General features: G+C 34.0%; 2 protein-coding genes across 2 annotated transcripts; one reads left to right on the top strand and one right to left on the bottom strand.

Annotated features, from left to right (window-relative positions):
* The first annotated feature begins 4,945 nt into the window (after window positions 1–4,945).
* On the top strand, window positions 4,946–7,387 carry LOC114725287 (glycosyltransferase family 92 protein RCOM_0530710). Its single transcript, XM_028911785.1, has one exon. The coding sequence runs from the start codon at window positions 5,350–5,352 to the stop codon at window positions 7,147–7,149; it is 1,800 nt and encodes a 599-aa protein (XP_028767618.1). The 5' UTR covers window positions 4,946–5,349; the 3' UTR covers window positions 7,150–7,387.
* An 876-nt stretch (window positions 7,388–8,263) lies between these two features.
* LOC114725286 (protein COFACTOR ASSEMBLY OF COMPLEX C SUBUNIT B CCB4, chloroplastic) lies at window positions 8,264–12,254 on the bottom strand. Its single transcript, XM_028911784.1, has 7 exons — window positions 11,800–12,254; window positions 10,867–10,966; window positions 10,685–10,758; window positions 10,109–10,293; window positions 9,908–9,978; window positions 9,093–9,176; window positions 8,264–8,660 (listed from the first exon to the last, which is right to left on the bottom strand). The coding sequence occupies exons 1-7, from the start codon at window positions 12,252–12,254 to the stop codon at window positions 8,571–8,573; spliced, it is 1,059 nt and encodes a 352-aa protein (XP_028767617.1). The 3' UTR covers window positions 8,264–8,570.
* Between the last annotated feature and the right edge of the window lie 577 nt (window positions 12,255–12,831).

Here is a 12,831-nt window from a genome sequence, read left to right as displayed (position 1 = left end):
CTTTTGTATATTTGATAAGATGAAACAATATTAAAAAAAAAAAAGAGTGGGGCAAGAATGTGAGTTTAATTGACAAGTGTACAATATGTGTTATAAGTATATTTGTGATTACTTTGAAGGCACTAATTCCATTATTGGTTTGTGAAGCAAAGCATCTCTCCTTTTATAAAAGCAATCCACTCCAATATCCGACACCAAACCACCCTGTAAATCCATACTAACTATAAGACCCTGTTTGGTTTCACTTCCATAGAACGTTTCTTGATAATAGACAAAAAATAAGATTGAATCTTTAGTATATTCCGTATGTCAAAAAAAAAATGTTAATAAAATCCCCATACGATGTTTTTTGTTTGGTGTGTTTCTCTTTCTATATAAGTGTGTATGAATGTGTGTATAAATTAATTCAGCAAAATATATATAAATTAATTATTTAATTTATGTGATTTTGATTTTATTATAGTCTAATATTTTTTTGGGGACTAATTCACGGGGGTATCTGGCACTAACAACAATCGACTTAGGGTCCGTTTAGATTGACTTAGGGTCCGTTTATCGAATGATGCCAAGCTGAGATCCAATAAGGACCTGATTTATACCATACTTCCTCCAACTAAACTTTTAATCCCCTTATAAAGGACAGTTCTTTTTAAGAAAATCATTTAGTCTTAAGTCGAATAGCTTAAAAAGTGTTATTGAAATCAGACTAAACTGAATGATCGGACCAGTCAGATTGTTAACCAATATAAATCCATGTGAAATGGCTTGTTATTGTTTTAAACCATAGATGAGTCTGCATTTGTATTATTGTACGTGCTTTGGGTATTATTTATAGTTTTGTGACTCAAATGACACTAAACATTTTTATCTTTTTTTTTTCAATTATGAAATTATGAGTTTGAATTATCTGTGTGAGCTTCATTATATTGAGCCTGTAATGGTTAGATGATGTTTGTACCGTTTTAGTTTTACAATAATATCCTCTCTCCACTGGGGACGGGAAAATAACATAAATATAGTTAATAATTGAAGAAAAATAATATTACCAGTAAAAAAAATAACTGATTGATGCAAACATAATCATAGGAAATAAACCACTTTAACGTGTTGCGTTGAGCCACCTAAAATTCCAATGACGCTGTCAATTGCTCAATTTACCAAAGGGATCGATGGATTTAAGCCAAAGCCATAGAAATCAATTTTTTTTTAAAAAAAAGAAGACTAATATTAGGAATCAGGAACCTTTTTGGATCCTAACCTAAATTTAAAAAAGGAAACCCTAAAAAAAAAAATGCAATGATGCTTTTTCTTGGACAATAAGTTCAATGATGCGTCTTAAAATAATCTTATAATGATATGCCAGCACATGGTTTGACGTATGTGCTATTAAAGATGGCAATTAAAAAATTATACTGAAAAATTTTATCTTCTTTTAATCCCATTTGCACACATTGTGTTTTTGCATGTATATACTACCTTTCATTCTTAATATAAAACATCATTTTATTTTTATTTTGATTTTAAATATAAGACTCTAATTTAGTTTGTCTCTTATATTTATTTTTTTAAGATAGTTCTTATTATAATGGTAATTCTAGTCAATATACTTAATTAGTAAGGATATTTTAGGAAAAATAATACCTATTTGTTACAAATAACTAACTTAAGTAGTTTTTTTTAATATATTTAAATTAATCAATTAACTCTTATATTAAAGAACAAAGCTAGTATTACATGACGAAAAAGTTATAAATACTCATAATGATTGAAAGAAAATAAAGTGTATGGGCGGCATGTCTCAAAAAAAAAAATTAAGAAAATGGAATGAGAGAGAGTGCACTTGTTGATATCATGCGTGTTTATATTAAAATGTTGGCAAATTTTTTGTATTAATATATATATATCCTTTATTTAGGGATTATAATATCATATAATTGTATTCATAAGGGAAGAAATTAATGACAACTAATTTCACAAAACAATTTGTTTTTGTATTGAAAAATATTACTCATCTCATCTAGTCCTTAATATAAGACACAATTAAGTAATTTAATTAAATTAAGGATATTAGTTAAATTTCTTAACATAATATGTTTCTTCTAAAACACTCTAAGTATCTTTTTTAATTCCTTTCATCCCTCTCATATTTGATTATTGTTGATAAAATATTAATATGATTAATTTGAAAAAAATTAATACATATGAATTAGATTTTATATATATGACTCATATCAACTCTATAATTACGTTTTATATTAAGAATCGAAGGAGGAGGAGTAGTAGTGATTGGGGCTACAAAATTTAATCTAACTTATTCTCTTTAGAGACTTTATAATATTTATCTGATGTCCGGATTTTGAACTCGTATTTTAGATTTGGGGTATTTTGTGTCTTTCTCCCATGATAATTTAATTTATTTATTTAAAAAAACTGCTGGTAAATAAAAAAAAAGGAATAAATATCATGTCCAAGAGATCATAGCCCCAAAAAAGCACATTATTAACATTAATAATGATAAATTATGTTGCAATCCAACTCATGTTAGGCATTCCACCTTGCGTGTCTCCTCAACGTGACAACCATGCATAACACAATTATAAGTTTTGAATTTATAATATTTAATTAATTAAATTTGGACCAATGATATCGTAATTGTCTCCCTGAATTCTGACCCGAATTATAAATGAGAATCAAGTCAATAAAAACTATTCTGGCACAATGGAAACTAAATAAAAATAAATAAATCATAATCCTGAATTTCTGACTCATAATAGCCCTTGGTGCTCCATAATTGGCAAAGTAATAATTGAAATCCTATTGTTTATTATCAGCTTGTTCATGCGGTGAGAAGATAGAACACACACACATATATAATTATACTGCCTCCTATCCTTAATATAAGACCTTGTTTGATTTTTATTTTGGTCCTAAATATAAGACCTCATTCCATTTTGTCTCTCATATTTATACATTGTTTATTATCAGCTTGTTCGTGCTTAGAGAAGATATAACACACACACATATAATTATGTATAACAAAGTTGGTTATTTTAAAGACGTTTTCATGAAACTGTGTTAAAGAAAAAGTTTTTTTAGGTTATGTTGGAAGGTTTTTGGAATGTTGCACAAAAAAAAAATATCTTTAAATATATTTGAATTCAATAGGAGTCCATCTCATATTTGAATCCCCTTAATTGAGGCTAAATTGTGGGATATTAGCTATTAAATTGTGAATCTAATGGTATTGAAGGAGGAGTTAAGATTAAAATCTGCATTTATTTATTTGTAAATTAAATTTGTAATTACTCTTCAAACACTATTAAATCGCAACGTCTAATAACTCATCCCTCGTTCCTGGTTAAAAAAAAAGAAAAAGAAAAATAGTAATAACAACTCATCCCTCTTTGTACCAACAAAAAAAAAAAAAAAACTCATCCCTCATGGAATAAGCCTCAATTAAAGGGATTCAAATCTGTTTATCTCAATCATCCATTTACAGCTCATAATTAATCTCAATCATATATATGTGTGTCCACATACTCTCTTAATCTATTTATAATGTAGGGAGAGAATATTATTATCATTGGCCATATTTATAAATCACAAATGTGTAAAAAAATTTGTGAACATTATTGTGCGCAGTAGATTGTTATTTTCTCAAAAAATGTACGTATAAATATGAAGACATTGAACATTTGTTAAGTTTTAAAGCAAGTTTAAATGAATTTTAAGTTTCTTTTTCTTAACTGTAAATATACAGTTAAGATGTGACTTATAAATAGAATTCGAAAAAGAGGCGAAGAGATACGATATTGTATTATACATCCACTTTCACTATCTCTCACACAAGATCCCTAATGACACGTGTGGATATCTATACACCATCTACCGTAGGATGCATCTACAAGGAAGCTAATCTTTAGAAAAATATACTACCTCCGATCCTAATTATAAGAGCTAATTGATTACTTTGAGAAGATTAAAGAAATAAATTAAGTTAGTTATTTGTAATAAATAAGTGTTGTCTTTCCTAAAATATCCTTGCTAATCAAGTATGTTGGTTATAAATATCATTATTAGAAAGACTATTTTAGAAAAAAAAAATACAACTTTGAGTTATCAAAACATTTATTTATGGTTCTGAAACTCAGATGGGAGCTATCAAAACATGATCATACAAGCATGTATGAACTTACGTAATCTTTATGAAATGTTTAACTTTGAGTCAAAATTAAGAACAATATATTTTCTTTATTAAAAAACAACATTTCCTTTCTGAAAATTAAAAAAGAAAAAAAGAGAGAGAAGAAGATTATTTATCATGGGTAAATTTTACAAAAATGAAGCAATGAAGTCTAGGTCTCGTTACAGCACGCGAGTTCTGAACTTTGAATCCCCCAAGTTTGACGGACTTTGTCCAGTCGGCTACTCGGTAAGACCACTTCTCATTTCTCAATTATATATTTATATATTTTTTATTTTTAGGAAATAAAAACGACAAATTCTAAAAGATTCTTAAATATGTTCCGACCAATCCAAAATACCCGAAAAGACCTTCAAGTCAAAGAGTGTCTCCTCCGACCTTTTTTACCTGCTCCCAGACAGACGCATTCCCCAAAATGGTTGAAAGTAAAAACTTGAAAATAAATTAAAAAAATTACACGTCATAAGATAAATGGCTTCAGTATTTGTAAAGCAAGTCACAGGTTGGGACCCACCAGTCGAGAGAATTTCCCTTCGACAAGCAAAGCTATAATATTGTTCTCATGGCAAACTGGCAAAATTCCATGGGAGCCCTATCCTCCCCATCCCCAATCCCATCCAAGCCGCACAATCCAACCTTTGCTTTTTTACGATTCCTCTCTCCCTCCCCCCCCCTCTCTCTCTCTTCAAGACTGTGGTACAAATGTTGTTCCTTTAATTTAATGCTTCTTTTCTGCAATAAATAATAACCAAAAAAGCAACCCAGAAAAAACAATAAAAGAATTTGTCACCGTCACGCGCTGTAACCAGCGAATACGATGCCAACAGCAATATACTACTTCCCCAGTCCCCACTTCAAGCCTCTCTCTCTCTCTCTCTGATTCTCTGGACATTCCACCGCACTTTCTCTCTCTCTTCCTTTCAGCTTTTGGTCTTTGCGGGGCTCAACTATCTTACGCGTCCACCGCGCTCCTTGCCTTCTTTATTTCTCCAGAACTTGTTGCCTTCTTCTGCTTCTTCTTCTTCAGCCTTGTCGTCTCCCAGATCTGTGTATTTCGCGTCTTGCCCAATCCTTCTTCTTCTTCTACTGCTACTTAAAGCTTGGATTTTTAACTCTTTCTCTGTGACTCGGAGAAGATTCAGAAAATGATGGACCCTGGGCAACGCCGGAAGAGGAAGCGTGTCGGTACTGGCGCTTTCTCCCTGACCCACTACTTCTCCTTGAGGTCCCTTTTTCTCTGCTCCTCCTTCTTCGTCTTCCTCTTCTTCTTATCCTCCGATCGCTTCTCTATTTCTTCGTCACCTTTTCGCCCCGCCATTATCACATCTCCCTTATCACTTTTGTCCTCTTCTGCAAGTCGCTCGGTTCTAGCCTCTTCTGACCCCAAATTGCTCCCCTTGAGAGTTGAAGATCGGATTGTTTTCCCTGACCATGTGGTTTTGATGGTAAGCAACAAAATTCTCCGGCGGAGCCAAGATTTGGAGTGTATATACTACAAGCTCTTCAACGGTTCCTCTGACGAAGGCAGTAACCAGCTCGCCGATATTCAAACTCAGTCCGTGCTGTCCACCGACGACTACGATGAGTTCAGATCCATTGTGAGGTGCCCAATTCCTCAGATGAGCTATTCAGCCGCCGCCGTGGATTTGCGCCAGCGTGGCGAGGTGGGTCGCCGGGATTGGGACTCGCTGGTGAACCAGACTGCTCAGTCATGGGACAAGGTAGCGTATGAAGCGATTTTGGATGGGAACACCACCGTTGTATTTGTTAAAGGATTGAATCTTCGACCCCACAAGATATCAGATCCGACCAAGTTCCTCTGCCACTTTGGGTTGAAGAATTTGGGCAAAGAAAACAACTTTCTGCTCACAACCAAAGCAGTTTCAGTTGCTCAAGAAGTGGTGAGATGTTTACTGCCAAGAGGTATCAGAAACAGCCCAGATAAGGCTCAGGGAATTCGGGTTACCGTCAGCCATTTGAGCGGCCACATAAGGCGCCCGGTTCGCGAGCTTTTGCCTTCTGTGGCAAGAGTTCGAAGCTCAAGTCCTCAAGCTCAGAAGAGAAAAGGAAAGACAAAGAAACATGAGCTTTGTGCTTGCACTATGGTGTGGAACCAGGCATCTGCGCTAAGAGAATGGATTATGTACCATTCCTGGCTTGGAGTTGAACGATGGTTCATCTACGACAACAACAGTGATGATGATATAGAGAAGGTGATTCATGAACTTGACCTGCAAGGGTATAATGTTAGTAGGCAAACCTGGCCATGGATTAAGACTCAGGAAGCAGGCTTTTCTCACTGTGCTTTGAGAGCAAGAGATGAGTGCAAATGGGTCGGATTCTTCGATGTTGATGAGTTCTTTTACTTCCCCAATGAATTTCATCACCAGTTCGGGCATGATGTTCCTGGTGAGAACTCACTCAAATCTGTGGTAGCAAACTTGTCATCCTCAAAAATTGCAGAGATAAGAACAGCTTGTCATAGCTTTGGTCCTTCTGGGTTGCGCTCGCCACCTAAAAGAGGAGTGACTATAGGGTACACATGCAGGCTTCAGAGCCCTGAGAGACACAAGTCAATAGTGAGGCCAGATTTGCTTGACACTAGTCTTCTGAATGTGGTGCACCATTTTCAGCTGAGGAATGGGTACAAATATCAGAACATGCCTGAGAGTACTGCTATAATAAACCACTACAAGTATCAGGTGTGGGAGACCTTCAAGGCTAAGTTCTTCAGAAGGGTTGCTACCTATGTTGTTGACTGGCAAGAAGACCAAAACAAAGGATCAAAAGATAGAGCACCAGGGCTGGGAACAGAAGCCATTGAACCACCTAACTGGAGGCTGCAGTTTTGTGAGGTTTGGGATACTGGCTTGAAGGACTTCCTTTTGTCACGTTTTGCTGAGCCTGTAACAGGGGTTCTACCCTGGGAAAGGTCATTCCTATAAATATGGGGACATTATTCTATCAGGGTCACCAGGCACCCTTGTAAAGCACAATAACCATAGCCGTAGGCATTCATTCTTTTCATTGTTTTTGGGGGGGATTCTAGGTAACAGAAATTTTGTTTTCTTCTTTCCCCTCTCTTGTTTAATGATTTCTATAAACATGAAAACATACTTCACAGGGCTCACACGGTTGTATATTAGCAGCAATATGAATGGATTCCTGTATTTTCACTTTTAATTCATTCTTCTCCAGTTGAATGATCTGTGTTTGTTTCCTGTCATGTCATCCATTAGCTCTGACATTTTCAAGCCGGCAAAAACATGATTATTATCAATGATTGAACTAACATAATTACGATAATGCTCTGAAGCAAAACAAGATTGGTACTCAGTCAAAGTTCTTTTCTGCGCACCTCGAGGATTTCTATCATTTGACAAACCTAGAGGTGTCGAAAGACATGTGCAGAAAACAACGAAAACACAAGTTTTCACGTTAATTCACTCATGCACGGAACTTGTCAAGGACTCAAGGTTAATATTTTTTAGAGAGAATAATAGGCGGATGGTCAGCGAAAAAAATCAAAAGCCGAAGAGCAACAGGTGCTACAACATTTCTAGAAAGTGTATACTATCCCCTTTAATTTCGGAACTTGGAATGCGGATGCTCTTCAAGGTAGTGGTAGTTTGGCTGAAGGTATATTATTGGTAAATATGCTATTTAACAACCTAAAACATTCAATCCCAACTTCATTATATTGCAGGGAAACGACCGACAGAACATGATAAAGTTCTAAATTTTCAGTATACTGAGCAACCGTAACATAATGGATTAGATGTAGACATAACGGTTTCTAGAAACCACAAACCTTGGATGTCACTGTATTAGCTCTAGTTCTTAATGCAAGACTTAATTAACTAATTTAAAGAGATTAAAAAAAATTAAATTAGTTATTTATAATAAATAAGTATTGTTTTTCCTACAATATCGTGTTGCTAATCATATTTATTGATTAAAACTATCAGTTGATATAACTTTTAACATGTACAACTACTACAATGATTATTTCTAAAAAAATAAATAAGTATTAAAAACAAAATGGTAGAATATTATGAATTAAAAATCAAATTAACTCTTGTACTAAAGATCGTCTTACTATATATGAATACTACGAATGATTTACAAATCATAGTAGAACTGCCTTGTGTTTTTGTGCGCGCACGCGCGCCAGAGAGAGTAGTGCTTTGTTTTTTTTTTTTTTTTTGAGGGATCTGTTAATGTGTATGGGTCAATTTGACCCTCCCAATGGCAACGAAATCAACTGAAATATTTACGATAGATGGACGGTAAAATCTAATATAATCAAAATATCATAGGTTACATCGCATGCTTTTCCCCCTAAATTCAATACCTTCTAACGTCTTCAAATTGAATCTTGTGAAGTAAGTTGAAGCTGCCTCGCATGTTTTGCAAGGGTAGAATCCAGCTTTTCTCCAATAAGAGTAATCCATGCCTGTAATCATTTTAATATTTACGTCACCAACCCACATAGTATACATGCAAGTTACTGAGTTTGATCACTGGGGTATATGTTATGGGCATTAATTATGTGCAAAACCTAAAAATTGTACTGATAGCATTGTCATGTCTTGGAGACGGAGAATTTGAACCTTGACATCCTCAAGAACCATAATTCTATAATCCTAAATTTTTTGGATTTCAAGCATTAAGATGTTAAATTTAACACCATAGCATGTCGCATTTTGACAAATGTTAAATTTAACACCAACACAAAGATGAGAGCAATTTGACAAATTTATATCACCTCCTGGTCTATTTATTTTAAAAAATTTGTAGTTAAATTTTAAATATAAGTTGTTTCTTATAAATCAATCCGGAGGCATTATATCCTAAAAATGAGGACATAAATGTTATGCAACTATACCTGGTCAGAAGTAGTGAAACCTCGTATTGTGTCACCACCAATAATTGCAATTCCTTTGTCTCCAAGTGGTTGCAAAATTACTGCCTAGAAACATAATAATTGTGTTGGTAAAAAATTGTAAAAAAGTTACTATATAATTTTAAATAAAAATAAAATAATTATGAGATGAAAAATATTTGCAGTGTGCATATATTTATCATCCAGTTGCCCACTGGCATTCTCTTCCTAATGCTTATGCATAAATCATAGCTTAGAAACAAGACTTGATTTAAAAAAATGAAAAATTTTTGAAAACCATAACTCGTTTGAACTATTTAGGCTATCAATTTTATGGGTTTTGACTAGTTCATGATTGACTACACTGATAGATTTTTGTTCGTTTTTCTTTGCTTGTTTCTTCCTCGGGCATCCATACTAATGACAAGTGTGACATTTTTTTTTTCTTTTTTTGGTGTTTCGAAGGTGGGTGGGGAATTTTTGACAACCAAAGAATTTTCTAATGCCAAAGTATAGCTGAAGCCATTGAACTCGACATTTTCTCCACATCGCCTAGTCGAATTCAATTAAAGGGATCAGCTCCCAGAAAATCAAGTAAGCTTCTTGTCAAACTAATGAGAGACAAGTGATTATATATACTGATTCCTAAACATCTACTATTTTTTATTTTTTTTAAAAAAAAAATTTCGTGTTCGAGAAATACCTTGAATATCTGTTTAACATTTAGACAGACACAATTTAAAAGGACTCGCATGGAAATCTCTCAAGTTAAGAGAAAAGGCAGTGGAGTGGCAGACGTTAATATATAAACATGATACCTGAGTGTTTGAAGGCAAAAATGGCAGCTCAGATTTCCCAGGATAAAGAGATAGGTTAGCCAAGTAACTCTCTGCACATTTAGATAAGACTTGGTTAAAATTCACATTAACATGCATCTCCCTGAATTACGATTGACTTGTCTAGCTGTCAACTATTATATAAAATAAAGAGTTAACGAAGGTTCAGTGTTTTAAACATACGAGCCCCAGATTTTATAACACCCTGATATAATGTTCCTCGCATTAATTTATCGGCATCCACATTAACGGCCTCCCCCTTCCTAGAAGAAGCTTCTGCTGCGCAACCAATTTGAAGCACACAAACGTTTTCATAAACAATAACAAGTGATCTGCAGCGTGTGACATCTGATAGAGATTCCCACACCCTAAGAATAGAGGACCAAATAAACCATTAGTAAAGGAAGCAGTAAAGCAATAAATCCTTGCTTGTACATGAATTTATATCCTAGTCCATAAATCAAGATGATTTTTTTGGCTTCAAGTCATATCGACACTGTTATCATCACATGTAGAAGACCTTGCTATAATTTCTAATGACATGAATACAAAGTATGTAAAAGCATCACACATCATTGCATAAACTACAGTTTTTTTACTCATTCATCATCATTTCCAAATTGGAATTTCAAATTATAAGAGATATGAAGTCTAAGACGCAATGTTGGATTTAACTTCTAGAGATGAAGAATGCACTGGAGTCAACAGGAGGAAGGATGAATGCGAATAAAGTTGACAGGCGAATATAATGTACATTACCAGAGCAGCTCAGTAACTGCATAGTCAGGGAGAGGACTACACACCCTCTTACATTCAACTCCTTGGGGATCTACCTATATAAGAATAATAGGAAGAAAAGTTTTGAATAAAAACTAAGAAATATAAGAATTTAGTCAAGAAGAGGGAAGGGAGCGCTTCAACTTAAGATGCAAGGAGCTCACCGTAGCAATAGATTTTGGTCTTATAGACAGCCATACCAGACCAGTTAAGACATTGGTGACAGCCAATGCTACAGTCAAGAGGTCCGCTCTAGATTGTGAACTGCAGCAGGGTATCAATTTCTTAAGTGTTAATTAGAACAAGCAACTCAAAGATCTCACTATGTACATGATCTGTTACAATACTTCCACCAAGGTAGTTAAGCCTTTCAACCTTCGGTAACAGAACATCCCACAACCCGCTATATCACGCAATCAAAGATTAGCAGCTTTGCCAATATTACATGTCATTGCGACTCACCTTACACTAGCAACATTAGGAAATAACTTACCTAAGTACAGTTATTCCATTTTAATCCTTAAAGATTAATAGGCTACAATGCTGAATTTTAAATTCCAAGCATGGATGGATTAGGATGTAAATGGTGGTCTGGTTTTGAATTATGAGATTTCAACATTGTAGTTTAAAGGCAGAGGCGGCAATAGGCCGTCGATAGTTAAATATCAAGTGACAAAATGAAGATGGAGTTAATTTAATATGTACTTTCACTGTATGATGAAGAATGCAAAAAAGGAAGAAAAATGGATTTGCTTGTAGAAAGTGGGAACCACGTTTTACAGTTTATCAATGCAAATTTTGTCTCCATTAGTCCGAATTATCCAATGCTATATTTTGTTTTCTTCTCAAAGGAAAACACGTGGTGTAACTCCCAGCAAACTAATTCAAGCAATACAACTTTACCATACCAATAAAGATTGCGGCAATCTTACATGACAACGCAAACTACAAAGCCCCAGTAGAAATTAAACTGAATTGTAAACGAAAAACATTAAGCTAGAGCTCAACAGTCTACTTGCTCGAAATTCCAAAATATAAAATATATATATATATATATATATGTAAATGTGTGTGTGTGTGTGTGTGTAAATGGGAACCTGCTAGCATCAGCAACAGGAGCGATGCCATAAAGGGCGCGATTAAAGAGAACGACCAAGAGGGAAGCGGCGCCAATGTAGATGGGTAAAGTACGAACAGTGTCGTCATTCTGGGAGACCCAATCGGCGATCCAGTCTCGTTTGGGCTTGGGCACTCTGTAATTAGGTTTGGAATTCGTGATTGGAGAATGGGAAGAAGAAGACGACGAGGATGAAACCCCGAAGTGGAACGAGAAAATTGGAGGAAGAGAAGGAAATGATGAGGATTTTGCGGCGGGTCGAAACGAAGTGCTAGTAAGGAATCGACACTTGAGGAGACTTCCCGCTTCCATCGAAGTCATGAGCTTCGCATTTCCAAATGCTGGCAGCAAACGGATAAACCGCCCTTTTGCCTTCTCTGCTTTGAGGGAGAAAATGAACTGAAAATCATTTATATTAAGAATCAATTGCCGCATGCCATATTTTTAATATAAAAACTAATTAAATAATTTGAGTAAATTAAAAAAATTATTTAAATTAATTATTTATAACAAATAAGTATTTTTTCTCTAAAATATCGTTATTAATTATATGTATTAAGTAAAATTATAATTTAATGAAACTTTTAATACATATGATTACTACACGAACTACTTTAAAAAAAAAGATAAATATGATAGACAAAGTGGATTGAAACCTTATATTTACAATCAAATTGAAAATCAGACTAACTCTTATATTTAGGACTGGAGATAATATAATAGGTAGAAATTAACTTGTTAAAATTTAAAAGGAAAAAAATTAAGCTTTTGATCCATATTTTTTTAATTTTGTTGTAACTCAATCTCTAAACCATAAACTAATAAAATTATGACTCTATACAACTCAATTCTTATAATTTTAATTATTTAAAGTTTTAGTTAATATATTTAGAAAAATAAATATATATTTTATGAAATTTACGAATTAAAATTTTAAATTGTTTAAACTACAAGAATTAAATTACATCAAGTCAAAATTAAAGAACTATGTTACATAAGTTTTCTTAAAGCA

Source organism: Neltuma alba, unplaced genomic scaffold, assembly GCF_004799145.2.
Source record: "Neltuma alba isolate B1F8T4 unplaced genomic scaffold, ASM479914v2 tig00012239_pilon, whole genome shotgun sequence".
Taxonomy (NCBI): domain Eukaryota; kingdom Viridiplantae; phylum Streptophyta; class Magnoliopsida; order Fabales; family Fabaceae; genus Neltuma; species Neltuma alba.
Note: the sequence above shows the minus strand (reverse complement) of the source record. Positions and strands in the feature narration are given on the sequence as shown.